Here is an 18,984-nt window from a genome sequence, read left to right on the forward strand (position 1 = left end):
AATGAAAATGAATAAGATCAGCATCCAATGGTGTGACACACATTGTCACACCCTAAGTCCATGTGTCTAAAATAGGGAAGGAAATTGCGAAAAATGCCAAATAAAATCTCACAAACCATGCATCATGTTGTGAATCATCATGCAAAATTTCATGGCATTTGGATCATGTATGAGCATTTTATGATAGGATGAATGAGACATGGTACAAAGACATACATGTCCAAAGGATCAAGCACATTTAAAATTCCAGCCATGCACAATTTCAGAAATCCACATCAAAAAATAGGAGACATCTCAAGGATCATATGAAAAAAAATTGGAGGTGAATTGGACTTGTATTCTATTTTTTATCATTTTTTGAAGTTGCATAAAATTTTTGAAATAATGAAGAATAAACATGTTAATTTGGAGGGAAAGAATTAAAGTGGTGAGCAATTTGAAAACACGCTGGAGTCCAGAATCGAACCGTGTACAAGGCCAAAATGCTGAGTTTAATTAAATGAGCTGGCGCGCTTACATCAGCGTTCAAGGCCTATGTGGCTTCGGTCAACTAATCAGAGCCAATCGTTTGGACATACAAGCGCTTGCGTGGACATGAATATGGACAAAACCCTAGGCCACCTCATCAATTGCAGATGGAGGCGCTAGCGGTGGAGCAGGGAGGAAACAACCGTCTTCCTCGCGAAGACGGCGGAGCAACAGCAAGCTCACGTATTTGTTTTTCCAGATTTTGCGAAACCACATACCAAACGAATCGTCTCAATGCGTAGGTTCCAAATCCACTAATATTTTGGCCTAATCTTCAAAGAATCATGCAAATCGATGAAAATAAAATCTAACATCCAAACTTTAATCTCATGTAACTCACTCAATTCTTATCCGAATTTAATGAAATTTTCATCAGCATAATCAGTGTTCCAAGATCTACAAGACTATGGCCATAAAATGGAGAAAAAAGAAAGTCGAAACTCACCTTGTTTGAAGAGCAGTTGGCTAAAACAGTGTATCCAAGGCTTGGCAATGTCCAGTTCCACTTGCTTTGAGCTCTAAGGAAGTTTGATGCAAGAAATGGCTTGTGAGAAGACTTGAATTCAGCTCAATTTTGAGTTTCCATTAACACCTTCGAGCTTGTGGTATGCACGAATTTGAGATAAAATCCACCAAATACACGTTGAATCTTGCTCAACAACACTCCATGTTCATGATTATGCAAGAAAATTAGAGTGTTGTGTGTGGAATTTTGGAAAATCAATGAAGAGAAAATTGAGAGTGAAGAGGGATTTCTAGATCTGAAACTTTGTGTAATGAGCAATACAGTTACCATTAAGCCTTTATACCATCTATTAATTAATCTGAAAATATGATTAGGCCAAGGCTAATGGAGATTAGGAAGAAAAGAGGTGTATGCACAAATTACCATTTCACCTCATGCATGGAAATCCTACGTGAACAGTAACAAAAGAGGGCCCAAATTCACTCAAAATCAGCCCATGCACACATTGGAAATGGAATTATATTCATGTGATCAACCAATTTTGATTTTGGCAATTTCCCTTCAAAAATAGCATGCATGAGCAAATGGTTGTGTGAATAAATTTCATGCCATGTAATGAATGATTTGGAAAATATATGTCATGAGGAGCACAATGCAAAAAGAGGCACTCAAATTGGAGTCTTGGTTCAAAAGATATGGCATTTTGAAGTTTCAATCACACTTGGCAATGATTTGATCATAACTCCTTAACCATTCATCATAAATTAATGATCTTGGACTTTTTGGAAATGGGAGAGAAAGATCTTCAACTTTCATGTTGGACAAAATTTCATTTGAAGCTTCTTTGATGTTGGAAAGTTGAGTTGAAGTTGGTCCAAAAACTTGCCATTTTTGGAAACTTGAAATTACAGGTCATTTTCCATTTTTGGAAACTTTTGATCTGGCTTCAAATCCTTCAAGATAAATGTTTGACATGATGAATAAACCTCTTTTGGACATGAATGAAGTGTCTCAAACCATTTCTCCACCTCCTAGCCCTCAGTTGACTTGCAGTTGACTTTTATGGGCCCTAGATGACTTGGACATGTACTGATGACCTTGAGCCTCTAACACTTGGTCAAGCTACTTCAAAATGAACCTTGGTTTATTGTAAGCTCTCTAGAATACTCATGTAGCCTCCATCTCAAGGAAATGCTTGGTCTCTTGCACAGATGAATCCTCTTGATGCCAGCCTTGACTGATAAGATGCAATGTACTATGCAATGATAATGTATTGTTAATGTGATGTCAATGACCTAAAAATGAAAATGTATGCATGAATGGGGGTGCAAATTTGAGGTGCTACAGTAAGTCTCCCCTATTTCATGGTATTATATGGAAACTTGGTCTTTTTTCCTTCCTTTGGGAGATGTCTTAGTTCAAGGATCCATGCTTGTAATAAGTGTGTTGAGTATTCTCCAAAGAATGACTTAAAAAAGCAAAAGCAATACTAACTTCTAACTCATTAACAATTAACATTTAATTTCAAGTCATTTACTTTTAATGCACTTTATTTTTAAGCCTTATTCATTTGCCATTATTCATATGATTTTAATTATTTATGTCAATCTGTTTACTGTGGAAATTGGTAAACAACCGCTGGTCCTCCCTAGGCCTTAAAACAAAGGGTTACTTGCATAATCGACCAGTTGATCCTAGGACATGTGCTAGTGTGAGTGAGGCTTGTCCAACTCGACGAAATAACTTTGTAAGGAACGGCTCCTAACAAAGTGTCGAACAAGCATAGGATTTTCCACACGAATGGTTTAAACGATGCTACAGCCTATAGGTGACTCGTGACCGATAGCGCTTATAGCATTCAAAAGATGTACACGACAAACACGCTTTTGGTAAACTCTATTATCGTAATAGAATCAGTGTCGACAGCGTAAACGACAACGTAAAATGATAACTCAAAAGTCAATGAAATTAAGATAAAATGTTCAACGGGAACAATTGAAAAGTAAGGAAGTTGCATTGAAATAAATGTGGTGATTCACGTACATAACACTCTCAAAAAACTCTTGCTTCCTCGCGCTGGGAATGGGAAGTTTTCTTACAAGTGATTTTCAGTACAAAGTGAACACCCTGAACCCCTTGTGGGACATTCTATTTATACTAAACTAAAGGAACTGCTCATAAGCTAAAACTCCTATAAAGTAGCAGATGTTATGTCACACGATCTGCCAAACCGCTGCCCTCACGTCTTGCCAACTGCTCCAGATTCTGGCGCTCTTATTCTTCTTGTAACTGCTGGTTATTTTTTAAATTTCAAATTTCTCCCGCCCAGACGCTAGGGCGATGTTGTGTTCTACGCATTTGGCATAAAAGAAAAATTCTTTAAGTCTCAGACTTCACCTCAGTCGACGGAATGGCCTGTCTACCAAACAAGTTCTCTTGTCGGCTTCATCCCTTGACTTGTGTATTTCTCACTCTTACTTGCCTCAAACACCTCTTCATCCTTTGATGGGGTATAACCCACAAATTCATAGGACTCTATCACTAACTATGCTTTCAGCATGCCTTAGAGATTTTTTATGGTAACAAAATGCCCCCCAGAGATGCCATTTTCGACTGTCGAAGCTGGTGAGATGATGGCATCTTTGAAATGTCGACTTACTTCTCACTGCTTCCACTTCTACTTAGTGGGACCTCTGTTTACCCCACGTGGATGACGTCATATAATCATGATGAACGTTTCCTTTTTCCCTTGAGACACACAAAATCACATCTCCATCATTTCACGTCTTTATGACTGAAACGTGTTTGCCATTACGCCTGCCTTCTCTCCTCCACGTGTCTGCAAATGTGGGAACATGGGCATACGTGTCGAAGATGGAAGCTCAAACGCTCACTCTTCTCTGCTCAGGGTTTAACCCCTATAAAACCCTCACTCCTTCTTCTTCTTCTCTTTTTTCGCCCTTTTGCTTCAGCATTCACTTGTCTCCTGCGCCCTGTGAAAACTCTTCTTCTCCAAAACGAAAAAATCTTCCATTTTCTCCATGGCAAGCTCCAACAAACCCTCTGCTGCTAAACTCACACATCCCATCAACATTGATGGTAGGGAGTATGTTCCTGAGCCTCCGTTTGCAGAAGAGAAGGCAAAAATCTGGCGTTCTCAGGTATTAATTCCTCTTTCTTTGGCTGATGAACCCTTAGCGTTCTTAGGTCCTCTCCCAGAAAACCGACACCCGGAGATTACCAGAACAGATTCTTCCCTTTTCCCCTCCAGTCACATCTCTAAACCTGTGATTTCTGCTCAACAACCTTTTTCCCTTCGCTACGTCGACAGGAACTTCAGGACTGCTCCTCCCAAAAACTGTCCTAAGTTTTGCGCTTGGATGGATCGATTGGAATCAGAAAAACTCGACCATTGGAAAAGGATAGGTATCTACACCCTTCTACAGATTGCCCGTTGTGGCCCTCCCCAATCTTGTGGCATGTTATTAGCTGCCCTTCAATTTTGGGAGAGTTCGACCAATTCCTTCCATACCAAGTGTGGCATGATCACGCCGACACTCCTGGACATTGCTGCCACCACTGGCTTAAAACCGACTGGCGAAGTCTTCGACTGCGAAGCTGTAGCGCCAATTTCCTTAAAGTTCAACGTTGGTGACTCTCGCAAGCCAACATACAACAATTTTATTGATCATCATGCCACCTCTGCAGGCCCTGTGACCGACAAGGAACATGTGGCTTTCTTGACCCTCTGGCTATCCCGCTTTGTCTTCTGTTCCAGATTTATGCAGGTAGCCAAGCACTTTGCTCTCCTGGCAACCCAACTGCACCAAGAGCGTGACATTTCCTTGGGCCAACTGATTTTAGCTTCTCTCTATGAGTCTCTGTCTGAGGTTGTCTGCCAAATTAGACTCTTCGACCCTGAGAACTCCATAAATAAAAATGTGTTGGTCCATGGTCCTTTCTGGTTTTTGAAACTGTGGCTCAATGTCACTTTCTCTAAGGATATAGCCCCCTACGGGATGAGGAGGGTTGCGTGTCCCCTAGAGGAACGACACCTTATTTGGAAACGACTGATCCCTCTGACGCCCATCGACAAAAACTTCCCCGACCTCCAAGTGTTTCGACTTTTGTTCAACATCATGCTGACTCGTGTCGATTTTCTACCTTTTATGGCCCCTTTCAGCCATCGAACTGAGGGTCCTGCGTGGCTCACCAGACCTTTCCCTCTGACTGACGGGGAACATGGAGATGAAACCTTCCTCATTTGGAGGCGTCTTCTGGTCCCTCGATTCCTGTCGGCTGAGACCTCTAGCAGCAATCCTGGCTTAGTGGCTTATCAGCCTAACCTTGTGGCCAGGCAATTTGGCCTTTGCCAATTCATTCCCAAGTCCCTGTTCTCCTCTCAAGAATTGCTCGCTAATATCCTCTGCGGTCAACCTTGGAGCGAGATCGAAGAGGAACTTGAAATCATTTAGAAAAACCAACCCCGTCTCCCTTCTCTTCCTTTTCGACCAGCCTACTACTATACCAAAGAATTCCATGATTGGTGGCAGTCGTATTTTACCATTTATGTTGGCGCTCCTGAGGCCAAACTATCTGAATTAACTGAAACTTTTTTTCATTTGCAGGCGAAGTCGACCAAGTGTAAGGCTCTTCATGTCAAACAAATTTGTGCTTTCCAGAATTATTTCCAAGTTGTGTATCGACCAGATAATCTTCGTGGGAACATCTAGGAGGCTGCAGCCGAAGTAAAGGCGAAAGTAACCGACAGGCTTCCAAAACTTAAAATCCCCGGTTACGCGAAAGACAAGTATCTTTACGCTCTTCACTTTGGAAACCTCAAGTTCCCTCATCTACCATCTAGCCCTTATGCTTTGGCCTTTGGTCATTTGGTTCTGGTGTGGTTTTATTGTCCCGTTTCATACGTACAAAACGCCTATAAGAAAAAAGCCGACAGAGTGGTCCCGACGAAGCATTATCTGTCTGACTACTCAGGGCCACTTCATATTGAGCCTCAATATGTTAATGTGTTCGAATCCACACAACCTGGTAACACTTCTCTGGAAATTTTAACACTTCCTTTCAGCTATCTTTCGTTGCTCACTTGCGTTTCTTTTGTTTATTTGCAGCGATCCCTCTAGATCCTGTAGGTCCTGCACCTGCTAACCAACCTACTCCTTCTACATAGGAGGCCCAGGTTCGACTCTGGCTGAGTTGCTATTTCCTTTGGCTTTTTGTTTTTATTCTTAGCCATCCTCTCCCTTCTTGCAGGCTGCTCTTGAGAAATCCTCTGATGATGATGAGCGCCCTATTGCTCAAGTCTTGAGGAAGCCCAATTCTTCTGTATGCACCTATCTGACACATTTCCATTTACTCTTGTATCTAATATCTCACTTATGTGCAGGGTCAACCACGTTCGACAGACCCCACTGTCTCCTCTCACTCCAAAAAATCCAAAAAACACAAACGCTCTGCCCCCACAGGCTCTGAGGTATTTCTTGTCGGCATGTCTGCTCTTCTGGCTAGAATATCTACTTATAACCTCTTTTCGTGTCTCCAACATACTTCCCAGCATAAATCCAAAAGCCACCATGGCCACAAGAGGAAGAAGCATGACTCTCCCTCCAGGAGTGGCGAAACCAAGAAGAAGAGGCACCATACAATGCCCACTCTGGAGGTTCCTGCTGAAGACGTCGACACCATTGTGGTCGACACTTCCATCCTCGACAAGGTCCCTAAACCAGTTGTGGGAGTTTCGCAGTCGACTGGCACCCCCCCTACTGCTGCCTTGGGGAAAGAAAATCAGGATGCAGTCTTCCCTGCGTCGACACAGGTATTTACCTGTGTTCCTGTTTACTCCCTTGGATTTTTGTACTTCTCTTACACATTTTTTCTTACTGCAGGCCGATGCCTCTGCTGAGCCGACTCAACCTGTTGCCGACTACACTCCCTCGTCGCCGGTTTCTTCTCTAGCTCGCCCATTTCAGTCTGTCGACACCGCTGGTGAGTTCATTGAATTCCCTATCCAGATTAGTGATAGTGACTCTGACTCAGTCACTAGTCCTGCAACGCATCCGGATTCCAGTTCGACTAGTTCTGACTCTAGTCTCTCTTCAGCTTCCTTGCCTTTGTAAGATCCATGAGGACCAGTAGGTGTCGACACCAATAAGCAACAACCCTCTCAGACTACTCCTCTGTCGACTGCTTCTCCCTCTTCTCAAACTACTCCTTCGTCGGCTGCTTCCCCTTTGTCTTTCCCGGGGCTGGCGATAAAGCCTTCTGCTTTAGAAGCAATTGCCAGGCTCCGGAATCTGGTGAAATCGCGTGATGTCTCTTCCGACTCTGACCAGCTTCATTCTGGCAAAATGGGCCCTGAGGCGACGAAGACTAAGGCTCTAATGGATAAAATCTGCGTTCACGCCTTGAATCCTGACCTTCCTTTCGTGCTCATGCATGAACCCGCTGTCGGTCCAGAGATCCTGTGCGTGCTTGCCCAACTAAAAGATCTCTAGCTCTCAGATTATGCCAAACGTGCAATGGCCGCTTTAGAACAACTTCTGGTTCCCATGCTGCACCATCTCGACAGGGTCAGGGACACTGAACGCCAGATTGCTGCTACTGAGGCCTCTGTGAAGGAAAAATGGGAGTTGGTGATGCATGCCTACGCGGAGGTCACTAACATGTTGGGGGCTATGGAGGAGCGGAAGAAAGAATTGATCTCCAAACAAACAAGGGCCACTGAGATACGTCAACAAATTGATGCCCTTCGGCATCAAATTGCCACTCTGGACAGTGAGTTGGAATCAATTACCAAGGAGGAATCATGCTTTATCTACAAAGTTCTAAAACCTGCCCAGGCCACTGTGGAGCAAACCACCGGTGATGCCTTAGCAGTCGCTGAGGAGCTTATGACCGTCGAAGGGAAGCTTGAGAAGCTCAAAGCCCACACCAACACCTTGGAGCCTACGTCCTTGCATTACAATTTTGAGCTTAAATCTTTCCAATCTAAGTTCGGCCAACTTTGACCGTTTCTATTGTTTGTATGAATTTTTTGTAATATTTAAACAATGGCTTCTTGCCACTTTAATGTTATCCTTCTTACTTTTTAGCACTGTGTATTTATTTCCTGTGCCTTTTGTAGCTGGTTTCCAACATAGTTTTCTCCAACATAGTTCTTTCGACAGTTATTTAGTCTGTCAAAATTTTGACCTCTTGAAGGAGAGGCCTATATTTTTTCAAGTATTTTCCATTCACTCTCAGGATTCGCCTATCTGGTGCCAGCTCCTCGACCTCGTAGACGTTGTTAGAAAAGGCCTGCAAAACCTTAAACGGTCCTTCCCAATTAGGGACCATTTACCCAAAACTCTATTATTTCTGTCCATAGGCAGGATCACTCTCCAAACCAGATCGCCGACAGCAAACACTTTACCTTTCACCTTTTTATTGTAGGCTCTGGCGACTTTTTCTTTCTGCCTTTGGAGGGAATCCAAAGCTAACATTCTTTCTTCATCTATGTCGACCAGTTCATCTGTCATCATACTCCAGTAATCTTCAGAAGGTATTTCATACTACCTTTGGGTTCTGACCGCCTGGACCTGAATCTCTACTGGCAATACTGCATCATGCCCATACACCAGTCGAAATGGAGGTGTTCCAGTTGCTTCTTTTGGTGACGTTCAACATGCCCACAAAGCTTGGTCTAACGTCTTATGCCAATTTCTTGGCTTCTTTCCTATGTGTTTCTTTATTAGGTTGATGATCACCTTATTAGCAGCTTCGACTTGGCCATTCGCCTGTGCGTAATAGGGGGTAGAAGTCAGTAATTTGATTCCCATTTCTTTTGCAAAATCTTGCACTTTTCGACCAGTGAAAACTGACCCCTGGTCGATTGTAATTGTTTCTGGGATGTCAAATCTGCAGATGATATAACTTTGGACAAAATCTATCACAACCTCTTGGTCTACATTTGTTAATGCTACGGCTTCGACCCATTTTGTGAAATAGTCGATACCGACTAAAACATACCTTTGTTGTTTCGACGAGGCTGGTTTTATTTCTCCTATAACATCCAGAGCCCGTCCTCGAAATGGCTAGGGCTTCACAATTGTATGCAACTCGCTTGCAGGCACATGTTGTATGCCCCTATGTAATTGGCATTCTTGACAGCTTTTAGCAAATTCAATGCAATTTTTCAACATTGAAGGCCAATAAACTCCTGAGCGCATCAAGAGCCATTTCATCTTCAAACCTGCTTGATGCGCCCCACACGCCCCACTATGTACGCTTGACACAGCCACATATGCCTCGTTTTCTCCTAGGCATTTTAGTAACACTCCTTCGATCGTCTTTTTGAATAATTCATCATTTACCAAGACGTAGCTAAGGGCCCTATATTTTATCTTTCGATCTGTCGACCCTACGGGATTGCACAAGTAATCGACTAGCGGTTTACGCCAATCACTCCCCCCCCCCCCATCGTCGACGATCAGAATTTCAAAATGATTTTTATCTACAGCTCCCAACTTCACAATCGACAAATCTGACGGTGACAACAATGTCGCTCGTACTTGGACCTCTTCATCCTGGTCATTCGACGCTTTGTACCCTGAAGCCTCCTGTGCCAAATCATTTGCTCTTTGGTTCTCTTTTCATGGTATGTGTTGGAGGTTGACTTGTTCAAACCTCTTGAGTAATCTGATGGTGACCACAAAATACATGATTAAATTTTCTTTGACACACCTGTACTCTTTTGATGCTTGCTTAATCACTAACTCCGAGTCTCCCACAATTTCGACATTCCTTGCCCCCAATTCCAGCAGTAGTTCAAGTCCTGTGATTAGTGACTTGTATTCTGCTTCATTATTAGTGCATACCCCTTCAATTCTATATTTGAACTCTGCTGGAATTCCATTTGGAGAAATTATGACTCCTCCTATCCCAGATCCGTGCTTATGTCTTGAACCGTCGAAGTATAACCTCCATTGCGCTAAGTCTACGTAATTTTGCGCCATTTCGACCACTGAGTGGTCGACAAGGAAATCCGCTACTACTTGCCCTTTCATTGCTTTCAAGGGTACGTACATCAGGGAGTATTTTGTTAACGCTAAAGCCCATTTCCCAATTCGACTATGCAAAATTGGTTTAGATAACATGTGTTTAATAATATCAAAGTGGGAAGATACGTACACATCAACAGGCTTGATATATTGCTTTAGTTTCATACAAGAGAAATACAGGCATAGACATAGTTTTTCTATATCACTATACCTAGTTTCAGGGTCATTAAGCATTCGACTAAGGTAATACACAGGTCTCTCGACACATTTTTCATCCTCTTGGACTAACATACTTCCTATAGTCGATTCTGAGGTTGCAATATACAGTCTCATTGGCCTATGCCTAACATGAGGGGCCAGTACTGGAGGCCTAGTCAAATACTCTTTGATTTTGTCAAAAGCCTCTTGGTGCTCATCCTGCCACTTGAAATCCTCGTTCTTCAGTCGAAGTAGTGGGGAGAAAGCTTTTGTTTTGCCACTTAAATTTGATATAAATCTTCTAAGAAAAAATATTTTTCCCAAAAGAGATTGTAGCACCTTTTTGGTCGACGGAGGCTTGACGTCCATAATGGCTTTTGTTTTGCTTTGGTTTACTTCAATACCCTTTTTATGCACCACAAAGCCAAGGAAGTCGCCTGCTTGCACACAAAAAGCACACTTTAATGGATTCATTTTTAATCCACATTTCCTCATCCTTAGAAAGGCCTTTCGAAGATGTTCGACGTGAGCATGTCAACCATTTGATTTTATCACAATATCATCAATGTATACTTGCATGAAACATTCAATAAAATCATGGAACATTGAGTTCATTACCCTCTGGTATGTTGCTCCGACATTTTTCAAGCCAAATGGCATGACAACCCACTCATATGTCCCCAAGGCTCCTGGGCATCGAAACACCGTCTTTGGCACGTCTTCTTCTGCAATAAAAATTTGGTTATATCCAGCATAACCATCTAACATACTTAAATATTCAAAACCAGTGGCCGAATCGACCAGCATTTTCGCCACAGGCATGGCATACTCATCTTTTGGGGTGGCAGCATTTAGATCTCTAAAATCAATACATACTCTTAAAGACCCATTTTTCATGATGACTGGCACAATATTGGCCAACCATTCAACATACCTTGCAGTTTGAATAAACTTGCTTTTCAGGAGTCTTTCTACTTTTGCTTTTATCTTTGCCATGATCTTTGGGGCGAAACGCCTGGGCGTTTGCTTTACTGGCTTTCTTCCAGCTTTTATTGGCAGCTTTAACTCGACCAAATCCCTACTTAAACTAGGCATTTCGTCATAATCCCAAGCAAAACAGTCCCTAAATTCTTTAAGTATGGATATTACCTCAGACTTTAGTTCTTTTTCGATGTTGGCGCTTATGTATGTTGGCCTTTTCTCGCCATTCTCGCCAAGGTCAACTTCTTCCAAGGGGTCTTTTGGTCGTATCTTCTCTGGTACCTTTGGGTCTTTTTCAAACCCTAAAGGTTCATTGTCATAAATACAGTCTAAATGCTGCATGTCGATGTTCCTTTTAGCCAAAGTTGGCTTATCTGGGGGCTCTGGCCCAATAGCCATATGACCCTCTTTATTTAACGCATAGGCTTCGACAGCCATGTTTTCTTCAGCCTCTAGAGCCGACTTTATTTTATTCTCAGCAACGTATGCCGAAATATTTCTTAGAGCTTCTAGCTCAGTCATCATCAGTGACGTCTCCCTAGCTTGTCGGCCAGATACCTGTATAGGGTGGATTATCCAGGCGTTCCACATCCCAAATGAAGCCATGAGTCTCGTGCAGAGTTAGAGAGACGAAAGCTTCACTCAGATTAGCATATACATCCTTAGCTGGAAAGCAAGGAGAGATGTTGGCCAGCTTTCTTTCGAACTCCTTCTTGCCGACATTATTCACGTCAGCCATGAAGTACCCCTGGTCGGCTTCGATATTTTCGACCACCCCATCTTCTCTCCAAATCACCAACCTCTGGTGTGCTGAAGATGGTACAGCTCCAACACCATGTAGCCACTCTCTGCCAAATAGCAAGTTGTAACTTGGCTTAGCGTCTATCACCATAAATAATGTCGGTCTGGTTATTGAGCCCACCGTGATATTCACCATAATCACTCCCATGGTGCTTTTCGTCTTTCCTCCGTAGTCAGACAAAACCACGTTGTTAGATCTGATGTCGGTATCATACTTGCCAATCTTCCTCAAAATATGGTGTGGCATGATGTTGACCGTGGCACCACAATCGACCAAGACTTTGTTGACAGTTACGCCTTCCACTTTTGCCCTTATCAGCAGTGGTTTCAAATGATTCTTCATGGTCATCGTTGGTCTTTCGAACACTGCCTCTTGGCTTTCAGTAGAGCCATCGTTCAGCACAAAATAGCATCTTGGCTGGTACAGATCCATTTCTTCAGTGTCAGCATCGTCTACCGACTCCTCCACTTCAGCCACACATTTGTATTCTTGTGGTAGGATTGACACCATGTTGACCAAGATATCCAGACTTGCTTCAGACTCTGAACTGAAGTCATCAGTCACTTCATCAGAACATTTCTCAGTTGGTCGACGGACATACTCTCTGATCCGTTCCTTCGCTACTGTGTCGACCTTCACAACAATTTTCATCCCAGCATTCGCCTTACTGGCCATGCCTCTTGCAGCCTCTCTTTCGGCCTGTTTACGCCTCTGAAAGCGTCTCCATTGAGTTCTTGACATGGGGTTCTTCCCCAAATAATTTTCAGAGACATGAGTCCTTTTTTCAGACTTAAACTCACGCCTGTAGTTAATTGCTAGACCTCCTCTAGCAGCAGCAGCAACACCTTGTGGGGTGTCTTGTCTTTCCTGAGGCTTGATCCAAGTACCTCTAGGGGCACTTGCCGACGGTACAAAGCTCTTAGGCCTTGCTTGGGTATTTCCCACAGCCTTTTTTGGGCCTCTTTCATTCTGGTAACCCCTGGTCGGCCCATTTCTTTTGCTTTTACCCAATTGCAGTTTCTGGAAATTCTTCACCGTTATTTTGTCGGTGACAGCACCACACCTAGGGCACAGACACACTTGTGAACCCTTGTTCTTGCAGCGATACAAAAAATCCACCAAGTCTTCATCAGCCCTTGGGTAAACTTCAGCTATATCGACATTTGGGCTTTCACCAGTTTGCTCCAGCATGTTAGCCTCATCGTATTCGGTGATCTCGACCATGTTGATCTCGAATGGCTCCACGAATAGGGCTTCCTCCTGGTGAAGAGGATCAGCGTCGATCTTCATTCTGCGGCCAACAAATTTCAGCCTGCCTTCTTGAATCGCTTTCTGAACCAAATCCCTGAAAAGGTAACAATTAGAGGTATTATGACCAAGATAGTTATGATACTTACAAAACCCTCTTTTCTATCTCTGTTCTACCGGTGGTATTTTAGTACCAGGAGGTACCACCATTTGACCATCTTTAACCAACAAGTCAAAAATTTCCTCACATTTCGACACATCAAAAGTATAAGTTTTCGAAGGGAATTTTGGGTTGTGTTCGACAGGATTTTTTCCTTACGCAGGAAGCAATGATCGACACTCATAGGCGGATCCTGGCTTTAGTTCAGCCACGTCGATTTCTAATTCGGTCGATGAAGCATAATCAGCCTCACATATTGGGTCTGTTGCGTCGTATTCGACAAACGCTACCTTTTCTTTCTTAGACTTATCGTGCCTAACTTTTTCTAACCTTAGCCGTTCTAGATGTCGGACTCTATCAGCCAATTGTGACATACTTTTCACAAAAGTTGGATCTATTTTATTCCTAATGGAATAATCTAAACCCCCCGTGGCCATTTGAACCAGTTCATGTTCTGGCACTTGCGTAAAACACCTAGCCTTTAAGGACCTAAAACGATTCAGATAATCGTCGCTGCTCTCAGCAAACCTTCTCTTGATACTAGACAATTCTGCCAAACTAATTTTGGAGTGTCCTTCGTAAAATTGTTCATGGAACTTCTTTTCTAATTTGGCCCACGAATCGATTGAACTTGGGGCCAACGAAGTAAACCATGTGAAGGCAGCCTTAGTCAAAGAAGAGGGAAAATTTTTTACTCTCAAACATTCATTATGAGCTAGATCTCCTGACTATGTTAAGTATCTGGCAACATGCTCTATTGTCGATTCACCAGACTCTCCCCCAAATTTAGTGTACTTAGGCACTTTCATCCCCCTGGGCGCCTCGGCTTGGAGAATAAACTCAGCTAACGGGGAGGCGTACAATGGCCTTTGAAATGTAGCACCCATGCTATTTCTATCCATAATCCTTTCGACAATAGTTATCAAATTATTTTCCACTGTTAAGTCTTCTTGTCGTTGTTGGTCGATAATTTGATCAGCATCCTGTTGTCGGTTAACCAGTATCATCTGGTTACGTCCTGCGACTCCTGATTCGACGCCTTGATTTTGAAGGGGTCTAATGATTTGTCCTTCATGGACTGGCTCATCTTCCGCTGCCCCTATCTCCATCTGCACAGGAACAACTTGCCTAACCACTTGTGCCATCTGTCGAGCCGGTGCCCCCAGAAAATTGCACAAGCGTGTCAATTGATTCGCCACCTGCCTATTTGTTTCAGGAGAGTCTTGTATTACTGGATTAAAGATTGTGCCCATCTGGTTGGTCAACATGTTAACCAATTCATGGTTATTATCGTCCATTTGTTGTCTCAACACCGCTACTGAAGTGTTCAACAGCGGCATGGTTCTGTTCTGAGTATTATTCCTAATGTTGCCCCCTTGCGCTGATCCTTGCAAGGGTGGATTTGTATCTGAAAACAGTGTTGCACTTGATGTCGACTGATATCCTGGCATTAAGGAATACGACATTCCATAAAGAGGATTTGTGGTGCCAAAGCGAGGCACATAAGGTCTGAACGTCGTTATCGTTGATCCTGAACCCCCCGGTGGAGGCTGAGGAATTGATGTTCCAACCACACACGTGGTCGACATGGTTGAGGTTGCACTTGTCATCGGTGGCAAAGTGGAAACCTGTGAGATTACTGTTTCCGTAGTGGATAAAGTTCCTCGTGGTACTTCATCCGTGTTAGTTTTTGACATTTTCACAATATTTCGTGGCTTACTGTACAGTTTGCCACTTCTAAGTTTCATGCAATTTCGCAACTGCTCTAGCACCGTCCCACTGGGCGTGCCATTTTGTTTACTGTGGAAATTGGTAAACAACCGCTGGTCCTCCCTAGGCCTTAAAACAAAGGGTTACTTGCAGAATCGACCAGTTGATCCTAGGACATGTGCTAGTGCGAGTGAGGCTTTTCCAACTCGACGAAATAACTTTGTGAGGAACGGCTCCTAACAAAGTGTCGAACAAGCATAGGATTTTCCACACGAACGGTTTAAACGATGCTACAGCCTATAGGTGACTCATGACCGACAATGCTTATAGCATTCAAAAGATGTACACGACAAACACGCTTTTGGTAAACTCTATTATCGTAATAGAATCAGTGTCGACAGCGTAAACGACAACGTAAAATGATAACTCAAAAGTAAATGAAATTAAGATAAAATGTTCAGCGGGAACAACTGAAAAGTAAGGAAGTTGCATTGAAATAAATGTGGTGATTCACGTACATAGCACTCTCAAAAAACTCTTGCTTCCTCGCGCTGGGAATGGGAAGTTTTCTTACAAGTGATTTTCAGTACAAAGTGAACACCCCGAACCCCTCGTGGGACATTCTATTTATACTAAACTAAAGGAACTGCTCATAAGCTAAAACTCCTATAAACTAGCAGATGTTATGTCACACGATCTGCCAAACCGCTGCCCTTACGTCTTGCCAACTGCTCCAGATTCTGGCGCTCTTATTCTTCTTGTAATTGCTGGTTAGTTTTTAAATTTCAAATTTCTCCCGCCCAGACGCTAGGGCGACGCTGTCTTCTATGCATTTTGCATAAAAGAAAAATTCTTTAAGTCTCAGACTTCACCTCAGTCGAAGGAATGGCCTGTCAACCAAACAAGTTCTCCTGTCGGCTTCATCCCTTGACTTGTGTTTTTCTCACTCTTACTTGCCTCAAACACCTCTTCATCCTTTGATGGGGTATAACCCCCAAATTCACAGGACTCTATCACTAACTATGCTTTCAGCATGCCTTAGAGATTTTTCGTGGTAACACAATGTCATTTTCACTTTGTCCACTTGGACCATATTTTGTGATATATTTTGTTTGGGTTTGTTTATGTGGTCTTTGACTACTAATGTACATAATAAGAACAAAAATCCTAAAAAAACTTCTTGTGTGGACTGTTGGTTTGATCTGAGACAATTGGACTTAGAATTTAGGCAACATTCCTTATGCAAAGGACTTGGCCAATGCCAAATTTCATGTAGCCAAGTGCTTGTAGTTTGAAACGTCATCTAATACATCATTAAAGATCCATTTGAGTTCATTCGCAACATGATCATTATGAAGTTGTTATTTTGAACCTGTGACTTATGACATCTTGAGATTCATCTGCTACTTGGGCAAATTTGAGGAAGATCATGGAGTTGCTAAGCTTGGATGTGGCTATCTTTATTTGATGCCTTGCTCTTCAAATTGATATATTGTGCATTTTTTGTTGCTTGATTCTAATGTCCAAGGGAATTTGGTTTTCTATATGACATTCTTGTCTATTGGATTGCAGCCCATTAGTCAGATCTTTTCAACTCTTAACTTTTAAATTTATGCTTAGGATTAGTCCCTTCATCTCTTCCTCACTTCTTTAATTTCAAAATCTTTCCTTCCTTTTTAAAAAATTTCTTTGCTTGTGCTTGTTTTCTAAACTTAGACCATATTGCAAACTATAAACTTTGGTCTTATGCCATTGCCTTTTCAAGCTTCTTTTCTCAATCAAACTTGTAAATATACTTAACTATACTTGACTTAAAATTTTCAAAAGCCAAAAAGAATTAACCCATTCAAACCATTTTTAGGCCTTTGTGCCTTTCAAACTTAATTTTTTTGTTAAAAGCAATGCATCCACTTTGAAATTTATACCACGAACTACGAGGTTTTGATCCCTCATTTTTATGTTGGTACGTTGGCACAAGTTTGAAGGTCTTGTCAAACACAAAAATATAATTAATGAATTATTTTCTCATCCCTCCATTCTATTTGCTTACAAACATCATTTGTACAAAAACACATATGCACACAAGAAAGGGCTCCCTAGGAGTACCTAGGACACTTTGTGTGCTAACACCTTCCCTCTGTGTAACCAACCCCCTTACCTGTAATCTCTAGCATTTTATTAGTTTTGATTTAAAAGCTTATTATTTATGGGTTTTGTTCGTACTTTTCCCTTTTACCTTGGAAACAATAAAAGCGCGGTGGCGACTCTTGTTATTTGATGTCTTGCTTATCCATAGCTTGATGATCATGAATTTACCGCTACAATGATGAAACAATGATACTTCATAAAAAATTAAAGGAGTTATCTCAGAGTCAGATGTATGACGACTCCCCCTGAGATAAGTCAATCTCCCTTTAACTTAGATGCTTAAGAAGTTTTAGATGTTCTTATCAGATTTCCTTACGTAGTATAGCTTGTTTTTAACTTAGATACTTCCTGCAGAGCTTAGGAATTCATAACAAAAGTTTTAAATGTGCACAGTGAAGTAAGAGGCTTAGATAACATTTCATCAGAGCTGTTTTTATTCTCCCCTTTTTTGTCAGATTAAAAAAGACTTAGTAAAGATATTATGCAACCATAATTCATTGATGAAAGATAAGTATAGGTAAGATGACAAAATATAAAGGACAGAGGGAAACACACTTAGAGAAAACATGGAAGATATGCACGTAGATAAAATAACAAGAAAATCCTAAGTGCCTAAGGGTTCGGAGGAGGCGGCATCCTCTGAGGCAGCTGAGTCAGCAGGTTCTGAATGTTGGAGTTGACGGAGTCCTGGTTATCCAATCTTGCTCTCACAATCTATTGCTCTTTCTGTAGCTCTTCCAGAGTTTTCAACACTATAGGAGCGAAATCAGAGTGAGATTGCTCCCCCTGAGTCAAAGCGTCATCCCTAGCCTTGGCAGCTTCTTCCGCAGCTATGTGTGCTGCTTCTTTAGCATCAACCTTGGCTTTGGCTTCAGCTTCAGTAGCAACAGAAGCAGTCTCAGCGGCGACCTTTTCTGTAGCTTCTCTTGTTCTTTCTTCTTCTTCGAGACAAGCCTTTTCTTCAGCTTCTCTGTGAGCTCTCTCTTCTGCCTCTCTGGCCAGATGGTCCTGTAGCATTTCTCCAACTTCTCTGATGAAGTCATTTCAGACACGTTCAGAGAGGCCTTTCAACTTGAAAGCCTCAAATGTCATCCATCTGATCACTTTATTCCAGTGAATCCTTACTGCAAAGGGATCATCACTTATTCTAGAGTTTTCAGATAGTGATCTGATCTTCTCCACTGAAGACTCAGCAAATAAGGCTACTGCCTCTTCCAGTGTGGGAAAGGTGGGTTCAGGTTCAAAGGTGGGAGATATAGGTATTGGTGATGTGGGGATGGTTTTAGTGGGAGGTTCAATTTGTTGGGTAATGGGGTTTTTAGAGGGCGTTTCTAAGTGCGGTTTAGAGGGTGGTTGTCATACGGTGAACTGACTTTGTGTGTTTTTGCTTTGGAAAGCAAATGTCGTGGATAGCAAGAGTCGCCACCGACTTTTCTTTTATCCAATAAGGAAAGGCGGAAAAGAACAGGAAAGACCTTGATTAGATTTTGGGTTCGGGAGGTACATTATACAAAGGGAAGGTGTTAGCACCCTTTGTATCCATGGTTATCCATGGGCTCTTAATTGCTTAATCACTTATGTTTTTCTTGTTGAAAAAAGTGTTTGAGAAATGTTTAGAAAATGTTTTGAAAAGAGAGTTTAACTTTGTAATGATTCTTGTACGAATGTATACAAAGTGTTTATCTCG

The 18,984-nt window shown here is 42.2% G+C and overlaps 1 protein-coding gene across 1 annotated transcript; it reads right to left on the reverse strand.

Moving 5' to 3' along the window:
• Nucleotides 1-14,167: 14,167 nt before the first annotated feature.
• Nucleotides 14,168-14,779, reverse strand: LOC127129461 (uncharacterized). Its single transcript, XM_051058642.1, has one exon. The coding sequence runs from the start codon at nt 14,777-14,779 to the stop codon at nt 14,168-14,170; it is 612 nt and encodes a 203-aa protein (XP_050914599.1).
• Between the last annotated feature and the right edge of the window lie 4,205 nt (nt 14,780-18,984).

Source organism: Lathyrus oleraceus, chromosome 3 (assembly GCF_024323335.1).
Source record: "Lathyrus oleraceus cultivar Zhongwan6 chromosome 3, CAAS_Psat_ZW6_1.0, whole genome shotgun sequence".
NCBI lineage: Eukaryota > Viridiplantae > Streptophyta > Magnoliopsida > Fabales > Fabaceae > Lathyrus > Lathyrus oleraceus.

What these genes read in the sequence shown, in the direction of transcription:
- LOC127129461 (XM_051058642.1), bottom strand. Translation starts at nt 14,779, where the DNA reads ATGCCGCTGTTGAACACTTCAGTAGCGGTGTTGAGACAACAAATGGAC.